The 24114-nt window shown below is 39.1% G+C and overlaps 1 protein-coding gene across 1 annotated transcript in view; it reads left to right on the top strand.

Annotated features, from left to right (window-relative positions):
* Nucleotides 1–24114, top strand: part of LOC150080550 (carboxypeptidase D-like) — a 297430-nt gene that overhangs the window by 135911 nt on the left and 137405 nt on the right. The window contains 2 exon segments of the mRNA XM_090380730.1: nt 1978–2170; nt 18763–18871. Of these exon segments, the coding sequence (XP_090236856.1) occupies nt 1978–2170; nt 18763–18871 (302 nt within the window).

The following is a 24114-nucleotide window of genomic DNA, read 5'->3' on the forward strand; positions in this document are numbered from 1 at the left end:
TTACTTCCATAACCATCAAGAAGATGAAGAAAATCAGAATCGACAAAGCAAAGCTTCTATTGCAGAAATTATTTATACTCTAGTTCAAAGACTCCGAAATATTGGAATATCAAGAAGTTATATTTCTGGCATGTTGGTAAATAATACTGAGTTCGAAATTACTAACTCCACCTCTGCATCTTCGTGTATGCATGATCAAACTAAAGACAGTGAAGATGCACCAGAAATATTTTCAATGAAGCAAAAACTGGAGTTTGCCATCAATAAAAAAAATATTGCAGTCCCTACAAAAAAAAAAAAAAAAAAAAAAAAAAAAAGACAAAGAAAAAATCCTGTAGTTCAAAAAGTTACCAGGTGTTCTAAGTATGTTACTCCTTGAAGAAAGGCTTACATTTGGAGCACTTTAATCATAAATCATTGTTTCAATGCTTGAAAACTTTCCTCCATATGATTTTATGTGTAGAAGTACGCTTTATGTTAAGAAGTTGTTATGAAAACAGACAACCCCTTCACTGACTAGGTCTCCCATGATGCTGTTTTTTAGAAATTAGAAATTCTGCATAGAGTTCTTTTTATCTTGGGGCATTCTGTGAAGCTGTAATTTTTGAAAGGATGTACTGAAAGCAAAAAAAAAAAAAAAAAAAACCGGTAATAACCTCAATTTAAGGCAAGTTTCAAAAAGACTAGCTCCCTGTGGATTCATATTCAGATCCTCTGAATTGTTGCAAAAAAGTTTTTTGGTAGAGCGACTTGGTTGATAGCTCTGAGGCCTGAAACAAAATGTAATCTCCATTTTATTTTTCCATCAGAAGGAAAGGACTGTTATAAGGAGATATCAATGATTCTGTGATGCCTGCTTCTTGGTACTTCTTCAATAGCTTATGAAGTTTCTCCTTGTATTTTAATGGTGTTTTGTATTGTACAAGGTCAAGTTTCTCAGTAATTATTTGAATTGAGTGCTCGACCTGTGCAACCTCCAAGGCCATACTCTTCTCTGAAAAGATCTGTGGGAAGTCCTGGTAAAGTTACATCAGGAATTGCTAAACTTCGTGCTCAGGAAAATCAGAAGGAAAATTAGTCAAGGTATTGCTTAAAATCCTGAAAATAACTATTTACATTTGTGTGTTCTTTACCTATGACTAAATTTCAACACTACAACAGCCTATATAAAGGCTGTTGTAGTGTTGAAATAACGTGTACGGGTTTTTGGAGCATAAAAACCTTAGCAAAAAGGGATTAAAGGTAACTCTCTCTAATAACTGTAAGTACACTATAAGGATACTATTATTCTTTTTAGGTTCAGTGATATTAATTTCACATTATATCACACTATAATTATATGATAATAATAAATTATATAATATTAATTATACATTATAATATTCAGGAGTTATCTTCATATAATATAAACAAACAAAATACTATAACAGGTAATTGTGTTCATCATTTTAATAATTTTTAGCTTCAAGTATAACATTCATCAGTTACTAAATTTAAATATTCATTTCTTCCACACTGATAATTGCAGATTACTGCTGAACATTGGAAAGCGAAGCAACTGACATTCATATAAGAGAAAATTCACAACACAAACATTTATTCGTACTGTTGATATCAAACTTATTTAAGTAAATACTGTGGAAAATTGTATAGCATTTTTTTCACTATATTCTGTATTCTATTTTTTTACTACTTACACTTATTGTATTATTATTTAAGTGAAACATAGATAATCTAGAATTGCAGTTGAGAATCAGTTAAAGTTGTATGTCACTTTTTCTCAGGTCACTATTTGTGATAGACCATTTCATATTACAGTTTCAGATTTAATTCCAAGAAGCCCATAGGAATAAACTAATTTATGTGCTGGTAGCAGAAAAAAAGTTTTAATGCAGTGTTGTTTTTATTTCAATGGTAAACCATTTCAAAATATTGTATAGTAAAAAATTTAGTTTGTGTATTTTTGCCAATTTTCAGATATCCATCTGAAATAAGATTATCCAAAGCCCAGCTTTCTGTAGAAGATGCAGTTATTCAATATCTGGCAAGAGTTTATCTTAATAGCCATCCTGTCCTCTCCAGAGAAGTAATGTGTCCAAGTTCCTATCCTCTCTGGTATGGAAATGGTTCACTGTTGGATTTTGCTTACAACAAATATAAGACATTAATTGTAGGTATTATTGTTTTGAATTTATGAAATGCTGTTATTAATTTTTCTTTCTTCTGTAAATGAAGTATTTTATTGCCAAATTTCAATATTTGCTTTTATAATTAGTAAGTGAGAAAAAAAAACTCTTGAACTACTATCTCTCCTTTGACCTCTACTGTCAAGGGCAAAGGAAGGGCTTTTTCTTTCATAAAGGTGACTACAGCGGTCCCAGACAGTTTTTAATTTTATGCAGTAAGACTAACTGATAATGTTACCAAAAGCAAATTCTAAGTGGGAAGCATTCAGGGAAATAATTGTAGAGGCTATTTAGTTTTTTATACCATTTAAGACAGTTTCCCAAACTTGTTTAGTCACAGAACACTTTTCATCTCACAATATATTTACGGAGCACATTTAATCTCACAACATATTTACGGAGCACATTTAATCTCACAACATATTTACGGAACACTTATGAAACACAAGTTTAGCGGGAGCCAAAGAACTGTTTGCTAATATTTTATTACATATGACACACTGTGCATTAGGAGCATCTTTATTTCCAACACATGTAAAGCCAAAATTCAAATAACTCATCATACTTTTGTTTTGGTCTTTAATTAGTTGGTTCCTGTTTTTTCACTTCTGATTTTTTGGGGAACAAAAGCTGTGATTGTTCATCCTCACATTGAAGTGTGACAATATTGTGTTTGTTTTCATCGAGCACAGTTGCAATACTAGAAGTACTTGCTTCTCGTTTTAAAGTTCCTTTTTTTAACCACAAATCCACGGTCATTTATTTTAATAATAATATTTCGAAATACTGATAATTATCAAAAAAAATTTAAACAAAGAAGTGAGTTTAGTTATGATATCAGTTTGCTTCCCCCCTCCTTTAACCCATGTACTCCAGGCTAAATCGCATATGAATGGCATATTAGATCACTGCATTGCTACTTTTTCATAGATGTCATTACTCCTACGCATACTTCTCTATGCAAAAGCCTGTCAAAATAGTGTCCCGCGGTCTATTTGATTATTAGTCTTTGCCAGTATATTAATAACCGAAAAAAAAAAATGTTAAAATTATAATGATACAAAAGTGGTGTATGCTACAAATATGCAAAGTTTATTTATTTTATTTTTTTAATTATTAAATACGAATTTTCGCAGAACACTTGTTCACATCTCACGGAACACAGTTTGGGAAACACTGATTTAAGAGATACAGTCAAGGCTTAGAGACCTAAATGGGTGTCAGATAAGCTGATGTGACTCGTGGCAGAGAAGAAAGACACATGGGGGGGATCCATATAAATTATCAGATGATAGAGAAGCCTACAGTACATATGAACTAGTTTGCAATCAAGTGAAAGGAGATTAGACAAACAAAGGCAGATTATGAGAAGTGTCTGGCAAAGAAATGCAGAAATACTTCTTTACTTATCTAAAACATTAGAAGGAAGTGGTGTGAATTATACCGGTCCATTACATATGAATAGTTTAACTGGTGATGAGCCTGCTAAGGTTGCTGAAACTAAATAGATATTTTGATTCTAGATTCACTTATGAGGAATTTTTTAGGGATGGAGGGATGGAGGGAGGGGGGGAAGAGAGAGAGAGAGAGAGAGAGAGAGAGAGAGAGAGAGAGAGAGAGAGAGAGAGAGAGTGTATCAAATTCTTATTTGTAACCTAAATATTTTATAATAACTGAGAGGAAAGTAGAAGAGATATGTTGAAGTTAAATACAAACACGTTAGTTGATATATGCAGTAATATTTCTGGCATGTTGGCAAATAATAATAATAATAATAATACATTAGCATTAGTAGAGGCATATGATGCAAGAAAGCAAGCTTATGCAGCATCAGCCAAAAAAAAAAAAAAAAGCTCCCATTTCATCCCTCTGTTCGTTCCAAGTACCTGTCCAGCTCAGCCTTAAATTTATTTAGGCTATCAACTTCCACAATAAAGGATGGGAGTCGGTTCCACCAACCAACCACCTGCTGGCTAAAGGCAAACTTCCACACATCTATTCTACATCTGTCTTCCCTCAATTTGAACGTATGCTCTCTCAGATGATTATTCTGAGCAAGAGGAAGAATTCCATCAGCATTGAGCATGCTCAAACCATTCAAAGCTTTATACACCTCAATCAGATCACCTCACAGGTACCTAGTCTCCAGACACGGTAATTTGTAAAATTTAAGCCTTTCTTCGTAAGAGCAACAATTTTTTTTTGTTCCAGTCACTAATCTTGTTGCCCTTCTCTGTACTCGTTCCAACAGCTCTACATCCTTCTTAAAATGAGGCCTCCAGACCTGTATACAGTATTGAAAGTGTGGCCTGACTAATGCCTTGTACAGGGATAAGGAGATCATTATCCAAGGGGATAATGATCTCCTTATCCCTGCTAGAAAAATCCCTGTATATCATTGATAAGACATTATGAGCTACTCTTGCAGATACTGACCGGGCTAGCCGGGTGGGTAAAGTCCCTGCCTGGCAACCTAAAGGTCGCGGGTTCGAATCCTTCCTCGGGCTTGGATCAAAGTACTGCAAAAACCTTTGGAGGTGCATTATGGCCACAGAAGCTGGTGCGCCAACAACTACCACAAAAAAAAAAAAAAAACTCTTGCAGATCGTCTGCACTGCTCAGAAAACTTCATATCTGCCTGCACAATTACCCCCAGGTCCTTTTCATTCTCTACCACTGTCAGTGTAGAACCACAGAGTTGATACGTTACTCTTGGGTTGCTGCTTCCCATATGTAGTACTTTACATTTGTCAATGTTAAACTTCATTTGCCACCTCTCAGCCCATCTGCTCAACTTTTCTAGATCCTGTTGCAGCAGCAGCATACTGCCATTAGTGTCCTTAACAACCCTGCCAACCTTCGTATCATCTGCAAACCTGGACATTAAGCTTGATATACCATCATCAATATCATTTATAAATACAGAAAACAACAATGGACCCAATACTGAACCCTGAGGGACTCCAATAATAACTTTAGTCCATGATGAGCAGTGTCCGTTGATTACCACTCTCTGTCTTCTCCCACTCACCCTCTCCCACTTTATCCCTAGCAGCAATTTGCCTCCAATGCCACACTGCTCCAATTTGTGCAGCAGTCTTCCATGTGCAACAGTATCAAAAGCCTTTCTGAGATCCAAGTATATAATATCAAAGTTATTCGCTGCATCCAGTTCCTTTGTGACCACATCATAGTATCCAATCAAATTGGTCAGGCAAGACTTTCCCTTAACAAAACCATGCTGTGTCCAAGCTATAACTGAAGTCTTGTTTAGATGATCCTGCAGTGTCTCCATTAAACTGACTCAACACTGCACTGTCCAGCGATGTCGACTGGCTGCACTTCCTTGGATTTTGTGTGTTTCTTAAATAATAGCATAACCCCTCCTCCCTTCCTATCCTGTCTATCCTTTCTGTACACATTGTACTCCCCAAATTCCAGTTCTGCATTCCTTATATCTGTGTGACACCATCTCTCTGATATCCCAACAATATCTGCCTTTGATGTTCTGAGCAATACCTGAAATTCATCAAATTTATTTACCAAACTCCTAGCATTGGTGTACACACAAGTATACATGCACCTGTGTTCTATTCTTAGCTATCCTATCACAACCCATGCGTTTACTTGTACCGCAACGAGTCCCAGCAGTCTGAAATACCCTGCATCTTGTTTTCCAGGCTGCTGCTCATTCTAATAGAAGTAGTGCAAGAATCACTTTCACCTCTGCCAGTAGCTACTGTTAATCTATTAGCATTAGTAGAGACATATGATGCAAGAAAGCAAGCTTATACAGCATCAACCAAAAAAAAAAAAAAAAAAAAAAAAAACACTTCCCATTTCACCCATCCATTCGCTCCAATAGTTTTTCCTTCAATTTATTTAAGCTATCAACTTCCACAACAGACAGAAATTTGTTCCAGCTATCAAGCACCCATTGGCTAAGGATAAATTTATGCACATCTATTTTACAACTGTCTTTCCTCAATTTGAATGTGTGTAGTCTGTGCAAGAGAAGAATGCCATCAGCATTGAGCTTGCTATGCATTCAAAGCCTTAACACTTCATTCATATCACCTCGCAGGTGCCTAGTCTCCAGACACTGCAATTTGAAGAATTGAAGCCTTTTGTGGTAAGAGCACTTCTTTGTTCCTGACACTAATCTCCTTGCCCTTCTCTGCATCCATTCCAGCAGATCTACATCCTTCCTAAAATGATGCCTCCAGACTTTTAGCATTAGCAGAGGCATATGATGCAAGAAAGCAAGCTTATGCAGCATCAGCCAAAAAAAAAAAAAACCTTTCCACTTCACTCCTCCGTTCGTTCGATATACCTGTCCAACTGAGCCTTAAATTTATTTAGGCTATCCACTTCCACAACAAGGGATGGAAGTCTGTTCGACCAGCCAACTACCTGCTAGCTAAAGGCAAAAGACTTGCATGCAGTACTCAAGATGTGGCCTGACCATTATCACTTCCTTATCCCTGCCGCTCAAAGTTCCTATATACGACTACCCATCGCACTTGTAGAACTGTGTCAACTGCAGTGTTGCAAGTAATATCTGGAAACATCCCCCTGGATCTATTCCTTATCTATAGAGGACTTGCCTACCGCCTGAAGAAAAGAATCCCAACTGAAATACTGGATATTGAACTCAACCTGGACAGTGATACCAAACAGGAAAGAGCTCGTTGCTATAATGAGCTAATCAATTTCTGGCAGCAAGATGGGACACGACCACAAAAGGTGTTGTTACGAGAACATTTATACCTGATGTCACATTCACAACCAGCAAAGCGGTCAACAAGTGGTTCTCAATCAGCACGGAAACCTCCTTTCTGGTCACTGGACATGGATCTCTCAACCAGAAACTCCACCAACTAGGTCTACTAAATACCGATCTCTGTTTCTGTGGGTCTGTCGAAAGTTGGGAACATCTACTCTTTGAATGTACTATCTACGAGGACCATAGATAACAACTCCAGGCAGCAATTTCGGGATTTTCTCCTGACCAAGTAGAACTCCTGGTCCATTCCAAAAGGAACTTAGGTGCACTACAGCACTTTGCGGCAGAGGTATTCAAGCTTAGAAGGAGGTTCATCCTAGAAGCTTCTGCAATTCAATAACTAATGGCTGCTTGGCTTAATGCCGACTCAGCACTTCTTTTGTCTTGCATGGGAAGAAATTAGTTTTTTTTTTTTTTCTCTCCTCTCTTTCTCTCTCTCTTCTTCTCATGATCTGCTAGCACTAGTAGTCCTAGGACTCTCCTGCTAGCCTTTTCCTATCCATCCCGTGTGGGATAATTAATATTAAAAAAAAAAAAAAAAACCCTCCCTCTTTCTTTCTTTTCCATCATTCTACTTGCTGACATCCTGGGCGATGCTCTATTCCTTTCCTTGACCAGGTTGTGGGATTTAAACTTTTTTTTTCTCGTGTTCTGACCTGGGCTGGGGCTCCCCAGACCAGGAAAGCTCCTCTCTCTCTCACACTATACGTTTATTTTATTTTATTTATTTTTATATTTTTATATATTTTTAATTATTTATTTATTATTTTTTATTTATATTTTTATTATTATTATTTATTATTATTATTATTATTATTATTATTTTATTTTTTATTTAAATTTTTTTTTTTTTTTTTTTGCGTTGTTGTTCTAGCAATCCATCCTGAATTGGGACTTCCCTGGGCTGGGATAGTCCTTCTCCTCTTTACTCCTTCCCTCTCTTCATCTTATACAAGTTTTTCTTTCCTCCCTCCCTGGGAACTCTTTCCCCAGGGAGGAGGGTGTGCAGATAGTAGGGGAGGCCCTGCCCTCCTTCTGCTAGGGACGAGTACCTGGAGGAAGTCGTCCAGGTGATCACCGCTTCCAGGTAGCCAAAAGGCCAAAACACAACATCACGCTACAGAACACACACATAAGCTCACAAACAGTTTTTCTTTCCTATCACTTTCTCCCGTGCCGACCGGGCTAGCCGAGTGGGTAAAGTACCTGCCTGGCAACCCAAAGGTCGCGGGTTCGATTCCCGCCTCGGGCTTGGATCAAAGTACTGCAAAAACCTTGGGAGGTGCAATATGGCCACAGAAGCCGATGCGCCAACAACTACCAAATCAAAATCAACTTTCTCCCGTGCGGGATGAAAAACTATTCCCCCCCCCCCCTCTTTCTCGCCTTCCTTTTCTATCTTCGTCCAACCTGGGATATTTCTGTGTGGATTTGGTTTGGGGGAAAAAAATATATATATATTTTTTATATTTATATATTTTATATTATTTTTTTATTTTTTATTTTTTTATATTTATTTATTTTATTTTTTTACACGACACACTGGCCTTACCTTGACAGAGTCTGTAAAAACTGAACAGAGCAACGAGGCGGAGATGAACTTCTGTTCTAGGAGCCACCCATACAAAAACACAAAAATAAAAAAAAAATAAAAATAAAATATATAATAGACAAAACACCATGAGCTCTCTTGGCATCCTGTCTGCATTGCTCAGAGAACTGCATATCTGACTGTACAATTATGACCAGGTCTTTTTCAGTTTTCACTACCCTGAGTATAGCATTAGCATTAGCATTAGTAGAGGCATTTGATGCAAGAAAGCAAGCTTATGCAGCATCAGCCAAAAAAAAAAAAAAAAAAAAAAAGTAACATAAATAAATAAAAATAACCACTTCCACTTCACCCCTCTGTTCGTTCGAAATACCTGTCCAGCTGAGCCTTAAACTTATTTAGGCTATCAACTTCCACGACAAGGGATGGAAGTCTGTTCCACCCACCAACCACCCGCTGGCTAAAGGCAAATTTCCGCACATCTATCCTACATCTGTCTTTCCTCAATTTGAATTTATGCCCTCTCAGGTGATTTTTCTGAGCTAGAGGAAGAATCCCATCAGCATTGAGCATGCTCAAACCATTCAAGGCTTTGTACACCTCTATCAGATCACCCCGCTGGTGCCTAGTTTCCAGACACTGTAATTTGCAAAACTTAAGCCTTTCTTCGTAAGAGAACCCCTTTGTCCCATTCACCAATCTAGTTGCCCTTCTCTGTACTCGTTCCAGCAGCTCTACATCCTTCCTGAAATGAGGCCTCCAGGCCTGTATACAGTACTCTAGGTGTGGCCTGACCATTGCCTTATACAAGGGAATAATCACCTCCTTATCCCTGCTAGAAAAATTCCTATATATCATTGACAATACACCATGAGCTACTCTTGCAGCTCGTCTGCACTGCTCAGAGAACTTCATATCTGCCTGCACCACCACCCCCAGGTCCCTTTCATTCTCTACCACTGTCAGTGTAGTACCACAGAGTTGATACGTTGCTCTGGGGTTGCTGTTTCCCATATGTAGTACTTTACATTTGTCAATGTTAAACTTCATTTGCCACCTCGAAGCCCATCTGCTCAACCTTTCCAAATCCTGTTGCAGCAGCATAGTGTCAGTAGTGTCCTTGACAACCCTGCCAACCTTCGTATCGTCTGCAAACTTGGACATTAAGCCTGATATACCATCATCAATATCATTTATAAATACAGAAAACAATAAAGGCCCCAATACTGAACCCTGAGGGACTCCACTAATAACATTAGTCCACGATGAGCAGTGTCCATTGATTACCACTCTCTGTCTTCTCCCCCTCAACCACCCCTTTATCCATAGCAGCAACTTGCCTCCAATGCCACACTGCTCCAATTTGTGCAGCAGTCTTCCATGTGCAACAGTATCAAAAGCCTTTCTAAGATCCAAGTATATAATATCAAAGTTATTCCCTGCATCCAGTTCTTTTGTGACTGCATCATAGTATCCAATCAAATTGGTCAGGCAAGACTTCCCCTTAACAAAACCATGCTGTGTCCTAGCTATAACTGAAGTCTTGTCTAGATGATCCTGCAGTGCTTCTTTCACCAGTGCCTCCATTAATTTTCCGGGAACAGAAGTTAAACTCACAGGTCTATAATTACTTGTGTCAGCCTTTGATCCCCCTTTGTGAATTGGGGTCACATTTGCACATCTCCAGTCAATGGGTACCTCCCCTGAGTCCAAGGTATATAGTACCACATAGTTCGTACATTAATCTGGTTTTACTGCTACCCATATACAGTACCTTGCATTTGTCAATGTTAAACTTCAACTCCCATTTCTCAGCCCATCTGCCCAATTTTTTTAGATTTTGTTGCAGTAGCTTACCCTGATTACTGCCATTAATCATCCTGCCCACCTTTGTAACATCTGCAAACTTAGACATTAAGCCTGATATACCTTCATCAATAACCTTAATAAATAAAGAAAACAACACTGAATTCTTGGGGACTCCACTAATAACTTTAGTCCACAGAGGGCAATGTCCATTAATAACCACTCTGTCTTCTATCGCTCAAACATCCCTTTATCCATAGGTTTAACTTGCCTTTAATGCCACACTGCTCCAATTTGTACAGCAGTCTTTTATGTGCAGCAGTATTTTTGATACTACTGCACATAAAAGCTTTCTTGCAATTAAACTATGTGATATCAATATTATTTTTTGCATCCAGTTTCTTTGTTACTACATCATAATACCCAATCAAATTGGTCAGACAAGATCTCCCCTTAACAAATCCATGCTGTGACTGCAGTATATTTGCATTCCCGTCCAGGTGGTCCTGCATTAACTCTTTAAACAGAGAGTATGTTATTTTCCCTAGAAAAGAAGTTAAGCTGACAGGTCTGTAATTAGTCATGTCACCTTTTGATCCCCCTTTGTGTATTGGTAGTGAATTATGCTTTTTCTTAATGTTGAATACATCCCTATATACAGGGGTGTATTCGGGGGGGAGAGCAGAGGGGCATATTCCCTATCTACCCATGCATATAAGTTCCTAGATCTAGCTAAAAAAAAACCACTCAAAAACCTTGTCGTCATCCCCCACCCCCCATGGTGATACCTGGCTATGGCACTGGCTATATATAATCCTTAATGAAGGGTAATAGGTTTTAACACAGACCAAGACAGAAATGTTTCAATGGTGTTAAGCATGCATTAGAAGAAATAGTGCTTCAGATTGTGGGGAAAGTATTGGCTGGATGAACACAATGAGGCAGGCAATATATTGATTCAGTTTTGTGAGGAAAATATTTATAGCTAACCCTCTGTTTCAAACTGCATAAACGTGGACTTTACAAATGGACATCAAATAATTCAAGACTGATTTTATTGCCAGTAGTATTCAAAGATTTGGATGATAATGAATGATGATATTTTAATGATTAAATTTTATAAATGAATAACTCTTTATGATGGGTGGGCCATGGCATTAACCATGGCCAATGCACCAGTTTTATGAAATTTTGTAATGTCAGCAGTTGTGTGTTGGTGCATAAGATAAGCCTTGAATTTGAAAGCTTATATATGAGATATAAGTTCAGCAAAATTTTACTCCCATAAAATTATTTGTTGGTATGTTTATTGGACAGTCAAAAATTCTCATGATAAATTGAAAAAAGTTGACTCGCTCATCTGGAATTGTTGTTTAGGGAGGAATATTAACTGATAGAGCACTTGGGCCATATCTTCTGTGGAATGGATATTGAAGACCTGTCATCTTTATTATTCTTTTGCTGCATGATAGTGGCTTAATGAAAAATTTTTTTGAAGTGAAAATGTTATCACGACTTGTCAAAATGATGCCAGGGTTGACAAATTGAACCTTCCTGGTTTTTTTTTTTTTTTTTAACTCCCTGTGGCATTATCTGAAATTAAAGCATTATCTGAAATTATCATAAACTTAGAAATGTGGACATAGTGTAAATAATAATTATTAAAGAGTGTCAAAAATTAGTCCAGCAGTATATACTAAAGTTTATCAATATGTGACAAACACAGATTTTTGCTGTGCATTAGCATTAGTAGAGGCATATGATGCAAGAAAGCAAGCTTATGCAGCATCAGCCAAAAAAAAAAAAAAAAAAAAAAACACTTCCACTTCACCCCTCCGTTCGTTCGAAATACCTGTCCAGCTGAGCCTTAAATTTATTTAGGCTATCAACTTCCACGACAAGGGATGGAAGTCTGTTCCACCAACCAACTACCCGCTGGCTAAAGGCAAATTTCCGCACGTCTATCCTACATCTGTCTTTCCTCAATTTGAATTTATGCCCTCTCAGGTGATTATTCTGAGCAAGAGGAAGAATCCCATCAGCATTGAGTGTGCTCAAACCATTCAAGGCTTTATACACCTCTATCAGATCACCTCGCCGGTGCCTAGTCTCCAGACACTGTAATTTGCAAAACTTAAGCCTTTCTTCGTAAGAGTACCCCTTTGTTCCATTCACTAATCTTGTTGCCCTTCTCTGTCCTCGTTCCAGTAGCTCTACATCCTTCTTGAAATGAAGCCTCCAGACCTGTATACAGTACTCAAGGTGTGGCCTGACCATTGCCTTATACAAGGGAATAATCACCTCCTTAACCCTGCTAGAAAAATTCCTGTATATCATTGACAAGACACCATGAGCTACTCTTGCAGCCTGTCTGCACTGCTCAGAGAACTTCATATCTGCCTGCACAATTACTCCCAGGTCCTTTTCATTCTCTGCCACTGTCAGTGTAGTGCCACAGAGTTGATACGTTGCTCTGGGGTTGCTGTTTCCCATATGTAGTACTTTACATTTGTCAATGTTAAACTTCCTTTGCCACCTCTCAGTCCATCTGCTCAAACTTTCCAGATCCTGTTGAAGCAGCATAGTGCCAGTAGTGTCCTTGACAACCCTGCCAACCTTTGTATCGTCTGCAAACTTGGACATTCAGCTTGATATACCATCATCAATATCATTTATAAATACAGAAAACAATAATAGACCCAACACTGAACCCTGAGGGACTCCACTAATAACATTAGTCCACGATGAACAGTGTCCATTGATTACCACTCTGTCTTCTCCCCCTCAACCCCCCCTTTATCCATAGCAGCAATTTGCCTCCAATGCCACACTGCTCCAATTTGTGCAGCAGTCTTCCATGTGCAACAGTATCAAAAGCCTTTCTGAGATCCAAGTATATAATATCAAAGTTATTCCTTGCATCCAGTTCTTTTGTGACTGCATCATAGTATCCAATCAAATTGGTCAGGCAAGACTTCCCCATAAAACCATGCTGTGTACGAGCTATAACTGAAGTCTTGTCTAGATGATCCTTCAGTACTTCTTTAACCAGTGTCTCCATTAATTTTCCTGGAACAGAAGTTAAACTCACAGATCTATAATTACTTGTGTCGGCCTTTGATCCTCCTTTGTGAATTGTGGTCACATTTGCACATCTCCGGTCTGTGTGTACCTCCCCTGAGTCCAAGGAAGCTCTCATAATTATGGTTAAGGGTTTGCTTACTTCCTTTGTTGCCTCCTTTAATATAACTGGATAGATCCCATCCATCCACCCCGGGTGCCTTGTGTTTATCTTCAACAATTTCTCCTCCACTTTACTCTCAGTTATTACAAAATTCTCTAGCTTACTGCCAGAGTTGAATACACCTCTGCAATTCCCCTCGCTGAATAACTCCTGATGTGTGAATGTCGATGCAAAATATTCATATAGTTTGTTAGTTACCTGAGCAGGATCATCAACAGTTGACCCATCGATATCAAGTGGACCAATCTGATTCATCCCCTTCCTTCTAGAGTTTACATAAGTAAAGAATTCTTTGCTGTTTTTCTTTGCATCCCTTGTCAAAGATTTCTTGTAATCTGCCTTTGCCTGCCTAACCCCCTTTGTAACTTGGTTACATACCAGCTTATATCTGTCATAGGCTTCCATGTCACCCATTAATTTATATGTATTCCATTCATTTTTCTTCTCTGCTAAATGTCTCATTAGTTCATCTCACCTCCATTTAGGCATAAACCTTGAACAATATTTCTTAGTTGGTATGTAAAGCCTAGTAGCTTCCAAGATAAGTTCTTTTAATGCTTCCCATTTTGAATTTGCTGTTGGTAACATATAGAATTTAAATACTCTCTCAGACCATCGTAGTCGCCTTTTTGAAAGCAATAACCCTTCCCTTTACCCCTGATAGTAGTTACCTCTTTGAGTAAATCCCACTTCAGCACACTGTGATCACTGCCACCTAGTGATTCCTTTATCTGCAGATTCTGAATGCATGAAGAATCACTACTGATGATCACATCAAGAGTATTACTCCCTCTAGTTGCCTCCCGAACATTCTGATGTAGAAAACAATCATCCAATAAATCCACAAATGCCTTGCTAGTGTGTGAGTGACCAACCCACAAATTCCAGTCAATATCTGGGAAATTAAAATCCCCCATTATAAGACCCTCTGATGTACTGGCCCACTCTATTTCCCTGTACAGTTTCTTATTATACTCATCAGAGTCATTAGGCCTGTAGCACACTCCTACTCGCAATTTTGATCTCCCAATGCTTATGTCACACCACACTGCACCCAGCGATGTTGACTGGCTTTACTTCCTTGGATTTTATGTGTTTCTTAACTAATAGCATAACCCCTCCTCCCTTTTTATCCTGTCTATCCTTTCTGTAGACGTTGTACTCCCCAAACTCCAGTTATGCCTTCCTTATATCTGTGTGACACCACGTCTCTGATAACCCAACAATATCTGCTTTTGATGCTTTGAACAATACCTGAAATTTATTTACCGAACTCCTGGCATTGGTGTACTCGCAAGCATACATGCACTTGTTTCTTAGTTACTCTAACACACCCCATGTGTTTACTTGTACCACAATGACTCCCAGCAGTCTCTGAAATATCCTGCATCTTGTTTTTCAGGCTTCTGCTCATTGCAATAGAAGCAGTGCAAGAATCACTTTCACCTCTGCCAGTGGCTACTGTTAATGTATTAGTCTTTGTATCCCCCCAAGCTAGCAGTTTTCTGACCCACCTAACACTGCCTTGATAGCATCAGCAAATATTCCTGCACCCTTTCTATTTAAGGATATCCCATCCCTGTAGAAGCAGTCTCTCCTGTTTACAAGTACAGTCCAGGCTGAAAAAAATTCTACCACTTGAGCCTTGCACAGTCTTTCCATTGCCGAATTGATCAACAAGGCTCTCATCATATACTCCCTCCTATTGTGTCTGGGCAAAATTGCAGACACTTTCAAATTCAACCCTATTTCACGGCTTTTTTTCAACAGTGACCTGTACTTGTTAAGCAATTCTGCCGGTCTCCTACTCTTGATATCATTAGTGCCAACGTGTACAACTATATCACCTTTTGTGCCCTTAAAAGATGATATCCGCTCTACAACGTCATCAGCCTTTGCCCCTGCCAGACATACCCTGGTCCTGTTCCACCTATCCTTTTTACAAAGCGTGTTCCCCGTTTCCCTGACAATAGAATTACCAACAACTACTAGTTCCTGTGGGACGAGCGCATTCTGCCTTGGGGGTTGCCGCTGTGTTGCGTGAACAAGTGCAAGCTCTGGCGTTGATGTGGTCAGCTGAGAGCTTGATGGGCTCTCAGTTTAGTTCCTTCGAGGGCATCCACCGTGTCCTTCAAGCTCTCATATAGGCCCATAGCAACGCTGAGTTGTTGCCTGATTTCGTTACACTCCTTGCATCGTGCATACACAGACATCCCCCATGGCAATATCATGTCCCATACCTGATTGCTCCACAAACATCATGCAAGCAGTGCATTTTAAAAGGCTGTGATTCAGAGGGCAACTGCCCCACTCAGTTCTCCTCTGAGCCACAGCACTCCCATTAGCTTGAGCCTTTTGCTTTGCTGCTCTGGTCTGAGTCATGATTTCGATTTACTTTCAATAAAATTTCAATTTCAGTACAAAATTATAAGCCTAAACTTGTATCCCAACACAGTTATAACGGTATATATATTTTTCAGTATCAAGTATTAATTATCTACGAGTTCCCTTTATATAACTTCTGTATCAAGTTATGTATTAATTAATTATGTTACGTTTGTAATCTAAGTTGTTATATATATTTAGTTAGAAGTACAATTTAATTGACAACGAATTTTAAAAGTTTAATTGATTTTACTGATTAATTGACAATATTATACTATACTATACTAACGCTATCTAGTTCGGAATATAACGTATCGTATAACAAAGGTGTCAAGTTATGAACGATAAATCTACGGACACTTAAGTATTAATTAACTTCTAAATCTCGCTGTCTCAATTCAGAATAAACTAACGATCCTGACTAGGTCCCTAAGCTACTTATAGAAAATAATTTGATGTAAAAAATGGTCAATAAAGCGGCTGAATATGGCTAAAAAACTTCTCGTTCAGCGGAGCTGCAACTTGTAACACGTGGATTTGATACCCTTACCGATACTTTTGCAATTACAAGGCCAAGTAAAGAATAAATAGACCAGATTAATCAGAAAATCACAAAATAATGCTATACTACTAAATTTAAATCAAAAGTTTTAGAAAAACAATAATTTCAAATCAATAAATAAGAAAAATCCACTTAGTGGCTTTGAACACGTCTGGCTCCCACTAGCCTTGTCAGCAGACCGATATTTAATGATTAATTGAAGTCAGACGTTTAGTCTGAGATTCCAGGATGTTTCCTGGAATCTCAGGATGGAAACATCCCATTTAAGGATATTTCCATTTTGTACATTAATTGTATTAACTATATTTTATATATTCAACTGATTTGTTGCTTACACATTAAAAACAAAGCGTCTCATATTTATGCTATACTCTTTTGATAACGGCCTCCGTAGCCGAGTGGGCAGGAGCGGGAGTGCAGTAGCACACGCTCTTTGAGTAGACCGGGGTTCAAGCCCCTGACTGCTGAATACGGTCGATCTGCCAACCCGCACTGGACCAGCGTGGCAGATTATGGTCCATTTCCCTCAGCATGAATTGTTGAGGAGGCTTCCATCCTGCAGTGGGTTGATAATGGCTGCACTTTACTTTTACTTTTTACTTTTGATAACCTGATGCTTAGTCCTTTTAAGGCACTAGAAATTAGCCTCATAGCCAGAAATGGTTGATCGACACAGATTTATTAAAGTGTGTGTGTGTGTGTGTGTGTGTGTGTGTGTGTGTGTGTGTGTGTGTGTGTACATGCACACACACACACACACACACACACACACACACTAGGTGATCACTGAATTATGACCACCCCTATGAAAACAGAATGCAATCTGTTGACCCCGTCAGATATGAGAGTGCGCATGATGGATAAAAGGAAGGATTTAATGGAGTTTGATAAAGGACAGATTGTGAGAGCTCGACGAGCTGGTGCCTCGATTTCCTAAATGGCTGAACTTGTGGGGTGTTCGAGAGCCACCGTTGTTAAAGTGTGCCAGGACTAGCATCAAAATGGTCAAACAATGACCTGACGGCAAAACTATAAAGGTCAGCGAAAGGTTGATGTTAGAGGTGAGCGCCGGGTGCGACGACTCATAAAGGTGAACAGGTGCAGCACTGTTGAAGAGTTGACTTCCCAATACAATATGGGCCAACCTGGAACAGTATCTGGTATGACCATGCATCGCACACTCACATGTATGGGTTATACCAGCAGATGACCCCTACGGCATCCTCTAGGTTTATCGCGTAAAAGACTCGCCTGTTGCAAAGAGTATGCAAGTTGGACATTAGAAGACTGGAAGAAGGTGTGCTGGTCAGATGAGTCACATTATTTACTCCACACTGTGTACGGATTTGGCATCAACAACATGAGGCTCTTGATCCATCATGCATGGTATCAAAAGTGCAGGCTGGTAGAGGCGGTTGTGTGGTGTGGGGCTTGTTTCTCTGGCAGGAACTTGGACCCCTGGTGCATGTGGAACAATGTATCACTGGTCTCAGCTATCGTCAACTGCTTGCTGACTGTGTACACCCTGTTGTTACACTGTATTTTTCTTATTGGTGATGGTGTCTTCCAAGATGCCAGTGCGCCGAGCCATTGGGCACGTGTTGTGTAGGAATGGTTTGAGGAACACAATTCTGACTTCCAGCATATCGATTGGCCCCTGAACTCCCCTGATGTCAATCCCATTGAGCCCTTGTGGGACACTATGGAAAGGCATATCAGGCTTATGGATACACCAATCACCTCCATACCTGCACTGCTAGTCGCTTGGTTGGTCATACCTCCCAAACACTTCCGACATCTTGTTGAATCAATGTCACGTCGGATAGTTGCTGTACTGAGGGCAAAAGGAGGACCTACAAAGTATTAGGTAGGTGGTCATAATTCAGTGATCACTCAGTGTATATATGTGTGTGTTTATAATATTTTCATAACATGTCTCAGAAGAAAATAGCTTGTTTTTTTGAAATTGCAAATTATAAATTAGAAGTGAATTGTATCACAGTTTATAAAAATTGTTTATTTCCTTTATAATCAGGAAAAAGTTCATGTTTATAAAATGAAATTTGTCACATTCTAATTAAAAACTTTATATTATTTTTCTGATTTCTTTTATTGTATTCCTTTTTTTCTTCAAATGATATCATAAAAATCTGGTATAATGTTTTAATTTTTGAAATTAGTAAAATTAAAAATTTTACTAATTTTGAAATTTTTGATTAGTAAACGTGATTTCCTTTCTAGATGGCTGTTCAGATAAGTTGTTGTAGCTATCCTTTGGCAAAAGACATTCCAGAACTTTGGAAAAACAACTTAGAACCACTATTGAAATTTTTGGAAGCTGTGAACCAAGGTATTTTTTTTACTGGTTTCTAAATATATTTTAGATATATTCAAGTGATTATATATATATCACTTCAGTGGTTTGGACATGTCAACTGGATGAAACAACACAGGCTGCCTAATGTAGTACTGACAGGAAGAATTGGAGATAAGAGACCATCAGGAAGACCCAAAAGAGAATGGCTCCAGTGCCTAAAGGAAAACACAGGCTTTCAGAGTTATCAACAAATGATGCAAGATTCAAGAGATCGACAACAATGGAGGACAAGATCTAAATAGGGACTCAACCCGTGCCGAGTATGATGCCGTGATGATGCCGAGAGTATGCCGTGATGATGATGATATATTTATGACATATTTGCTGATGCTATCGAGGCAGTGTTAGGTGGGTCGGAAAACTGCTAGCTTGGGGGGAGACAAAGACCAATAGATTGACAGTAGCCACTGGCAGAGGTGAAAGAGATTCTTGCACTGCTTCTATTAGAATGAGCAGAAGCCTGAAAAACAAGATGCATGGTATTTCAGAGACTGCTGGGAGCCATTGCAGTACAAGTAAACACATGGGTTGTGTTAGGGTAGCTAAGAATAGAAACAGGTGCAGGTATACTTGCGTGTACACCAATGCTAGGAGTTTAGTAAATAAATTTGATGAATTTGAGGTATTGCTCAAAACGTCAAAGGCAGATATTGTTGGGATATCAGAGACGTGGTGTCACACAGATATAAGGGATGCAGAACTGCAATTTGGGGAGTACAATGTCTACAGAAAGGATAGACAGGATAGGAAGGGGGGAGGGGTTATGCTATTAGTTAAGAAACACATAAAAACCAAGGAAGTGAAGCCAGTCGACATCGCTGGACAGTGCAGTGTTGAGTCAGTTTGGTGTGACATAAGCATTGGGAGATCAAAATTGAGAGTAGGAGTATGCTATAGGCCTAATGACTCTGATGAGTATAATAAGAAACTGTACAGGGAAATAGAGTGGGCCAGTAAACCAGAGAGTCTTATAATGGGAGATTTTAATTTCCCAGATATTGACTGGAATTTGGGGGCTGGTTACTCACACACTAGCAGGGCTTTTGTGGATTTATTGGATGATTGTTTTCTACATCAGCATGTTCGGGAGGCAACTAGAGGGAGTAATACTCTTGATTTGATTATCAGCAGTGATTCTTCATGCATTAAGAATCTGCAGATAAATGAACCACTAGGTGGCAGTGATCACAGTGTGCTGAAGTGGGATTTACTCAAAGAGGTAACTACCATTAGGGGTAAAGGGAAGGGTTATTGCTTCCGTAAAGGCGACTACGATGGACTGAGACAGTATTTAAATTCTATACAGTGGGACCAACTGATGATGTTACCAACAGCAAATTCAAAATGGGAAGCAATCAAAGAACTTATCTTGGAAGCTACTAGGCTTTACATACCAACTAAGAAATATTGTTCAAGGTTTAGGCCAAAATAGATGTCAGATGAACTAATGAGGCATATGGCAGAGAAGAAAAATGCATGGGATACTTACAAATTAACACATGACACAGAAGCCTATGATAGATACAAGTTGATATGCAACCAAGTTACAAAGGAGGTTAGGGAGGTGAAGGTAGATTACGAGATATCTTTGGCAAGGGATGCAAAGAAAAACAGCAAAGAGTTCTTTACTTATGTAAACTCTAGAAGGAAGGGGATGAAACAGATTGGTCCACTTGATATTGATGGGTCAACTGTTGATGATCCTGCTCAGGTAGCTAACAAACTAAATGAATATTTTGCATCAACATTCACACATGAGGAGTTATTCAGCGAGGGGAATGCCAGAGGTGTATTCAACTCTAGCAGTAAGCTACAGAATCTTCGAAATAACTGGGAGTAAAGTGGAGGAAAAACTGTTGAAGATAAACACAAGAAAGGCACCCGGGGTGGATGGGATCTATCCAGTTATATTAAAGGAGGCAGCAAAGGAAGTAAGCAAACCCTTAGCCATAATTATGAGAGCTTCCTTGGACTCAGGGGAGGTACCTATAGACTGGAAATGTGCAAATGTGACCCCAATTCACTCAGAAAGGAGGATCAAAGGCTGACAGTAATTATAGACCTGTGAGCTTAACTTCTTTTCCAGGAAAATTAATGGAGGCACTGGTTAAAGAAGCACTGCAGGATCATTTAGACAAGACTTCAGTTATAGCTCAGACACAGCATGGTTTTGTTAAGGGGAAGTCTTGCCTGACCAATTTGATTGGATACTATGATGCAGTCACAAAAGAACTGGATGCAGGGAATAACTTTGATATTATATACTTGGATCTTAGAAAGGCTTTTGATACTGTTGCACATGGATGACTGCTACACAAATTGGAGCAGTGTGACATTGGAGGCAAATTGCTGCTATGGATAAAGGGGTGGTTGAGGGGGAGAAGACAGAGAGTGGTAATCAATGGACACTGCTCATCGTGGACTAATGTTATTAGTGGAGTCCCTCAGGGCTCAGTGTTGGGTCCATTATTGTTTTCTGTATTTATAAATGATATTGATGATGGTATATCAAGCTTAATGTCCAAGTTTGCAGACGATACAAAGGTTGGCAGGGTTGTCAAGGACACTACTGACACTGTGCTGCTGCAGCAGGATCTGGAAAGGTTGAGCAGATGGGCTGAGAGGTGGCAAATGAAGTTTAACATTGACAAATGTAAAGTACTACACATGGGAAACAGCAACCCCAGAGCAACGTAACAACTCTGTGGTACTACACTGACAGTGGTAGAGAATGAAAGGGACTTGGGGGTGGTTGTGCAGGCAGATATGAAGTTCTCTGAGCAGTGCAGACGGGTTGCAAGAGTAGCTCATGGAGTATTGTCAATGATATACAGGAATTTTTCCAGCAGGGATAAGGAGGTGATTATTCCTTTGTATAAGGCAATGGTCAGGCCACACCTAGAGTACTGTATACAGGTCTGGAGGCCTCATTTCAAGAAGGATGTAGAGCTGCTGGAACGAGTACAGAGAAGGGCAACAAGATTAGTGAATGGAACAAAGGGGTACTCTTACGAAGAAAGGCTTAAGTTTTGCAAATTACAGTGTCTGGAGACTAGGCACCAGCGAGGTGATCTGATAGAGGTGTATAAAGCCTTGAATGGTTTAAGCATGCTCAATGCTGATGGGATTCTTCCTCTAGCTCAGAAAAATCACCTGAGAGGGCATAAATTCAAATTGAGGAAAGACAGATGTAGGATAGACGTGTGGAAATTTGCCTTTAGCCAGCGGGTGGTTGGTTGGTGGAACAGACTTCCATCCCTTGTAGTGGAGGTTGATAGCCTAAATAAGTTTAAGGCTCAGCTGGACAGGTATTTTGAACGAACAGAGGGGTGAAATGGAAGTGGGTTTTTTTTTTTTTTTTTTGGCTGGCTAATGCTGCATAAGCTTGCTTTCTTGCATCAAATGCCTCTACTAATGCTAATGGTAATGCATCACTCTGTTGTCTGGAAATAATATAACATTGTTTATGAAATTTTCAAATTTTGAAAGGTTGTAGAAAACAATAAATTAATCCTGCAAAGAAATGTGAGATGATACTTTATATAGGTTGACATGAGCTGGGTTCAGTTCTTTCTCCTACTCTTTTCCTCTTGTGTATTAATTGACCTTCTGTTGACTAGAAATCCTATCCATAGTTTTGATAATGGTAGCACATTGCATTCCACCTTCCAGTTTGAGAAAGCTTGCCCTGCACAAACTGCTTCCACTTCTTAAATATCCACTACCAGTTCCTTAAGTGCTGATCTCCAGGCATTTCTTCAATGGGGCAAAGGTAACGTAGTTAATTTCAGTGTCCTGTTTTATATATTGCTAAAAGGATTCTTCTGCTGCTATGCTTATCTTTGACAACACTCAGACAGAAATCTGAGTGTTGTTGAACAAGATCACATGTCTCTATTAGGGATTATCCTAATAGAAATTTGTGTCTGCAATTCTGCCCAGACACGATAGGCAGGAGTACACGATGAGAGCGTTGTCAATCAATTCGGCACTGGAGGGAATGTGCAAGGCTCAAGGGGTAGAATTTTTTTCAGCGTGGTCTGTGCTTGTTAACAGGAGAGACTGCTTCTATAGGGATGGTATACATTTAAATAGAAAGGGTGCAAGAATATTTGCCAATGCTATCGAGTGCAGTGGTTAGTTGGTTGGAAAACTGCTAGCTTGGGGAGATTCACAGACTAAAAGGTTAAAAGTAGCTGCAGGCAGAGGTGAAGGTGATTCTTGCACTACTTCTATTAGAATAAGCAGTGGCCTAGAGTGAGGGATGCTGGGGGTTTCAGGGACTGATGGCAGTCATCGTGAAACAGGTGAGTATATGGGATGTGTTAGGGTAACTAGGAACAGGTGCATGTATACCAATGCTAGAAGTATAGTAAATAAATTTGATGAATTTGAAGTGTTGGTCAAGACATCAAAGGCGGATATTGTTGGGATATCAGAGACATGGTGTGACACAGATATTAGGAATGCAGAATTGGAATTTGAGGAGTACAATGTGTACAGAAAGGATAGACAAGATAGGATGGGAGGAGGTGTTATGCTGTTAATTAAGAAAAACATAAAATCAAAAGAAGTGCATACAATTGATATAGATAAACAGTGCACTGTTCAGTCAGTTTGGTGTGACCTAAGCACTGAGAAAGAAAAAATAAGAGTAGGAGTGTGTTATAGGCCTAATGACTCGAATGATTACAATGAACAATTGTACAGAGAAATAGAGTGGGCTAGTAAATCAGAATGTCTTATAATGGGGGATTTTAACTTCCCAGATATTGACTAGAACTTGTGGGTTGGTCACCCACACACTAGTAAGACTTTTGTGGATTTATTGGATGATTGTTTTCTGCAGCAACATGTTCAAGCGGCAACCAGAGAGGGTAGTACTCTTGATCTGGTTATCAGCAGTAATCATTCATGTATTAAGAATTTGCTGATAAAGGAACCACTAGGTGACAGCGATCACAGTGTACTGATGTGGGATTTACTTAAAGATATAATTTCCATCAGGGGAAAAGGAAAGGGTTTTTGCTTCCGTAAAGGTACAGTGGTCTCAGACAGTTTTTAAATTGTGTATAGTGGGACCAATTGATGATGTTACCAACAGCAAATTCTAAGTGGGAAGCATTCAAGGAATTAATCGTGGAAGCTACTAAAAGTTTCATACCTATTAAGAAATCTTGTTCAAGGTTTAGGCCTAAATGGTTATCAAATGAACT

Source organism: Mastigoproctus giganteus, chromosome 9, assembly GCF_048544385.1.
Source record: "Mastigoproctus giganteus isolate SK-2022 chromosome 9, ASM4854438v1, whole genome shotgun sequence".
NCBI classification, from domain to species: domain Eukaryota; kingdom Metazoa; phylum Arthropoda; class Arachnida; order Uropygi; family Thelyphonidae; genus Mastigoproctus; species Mastigoproctus giganteus.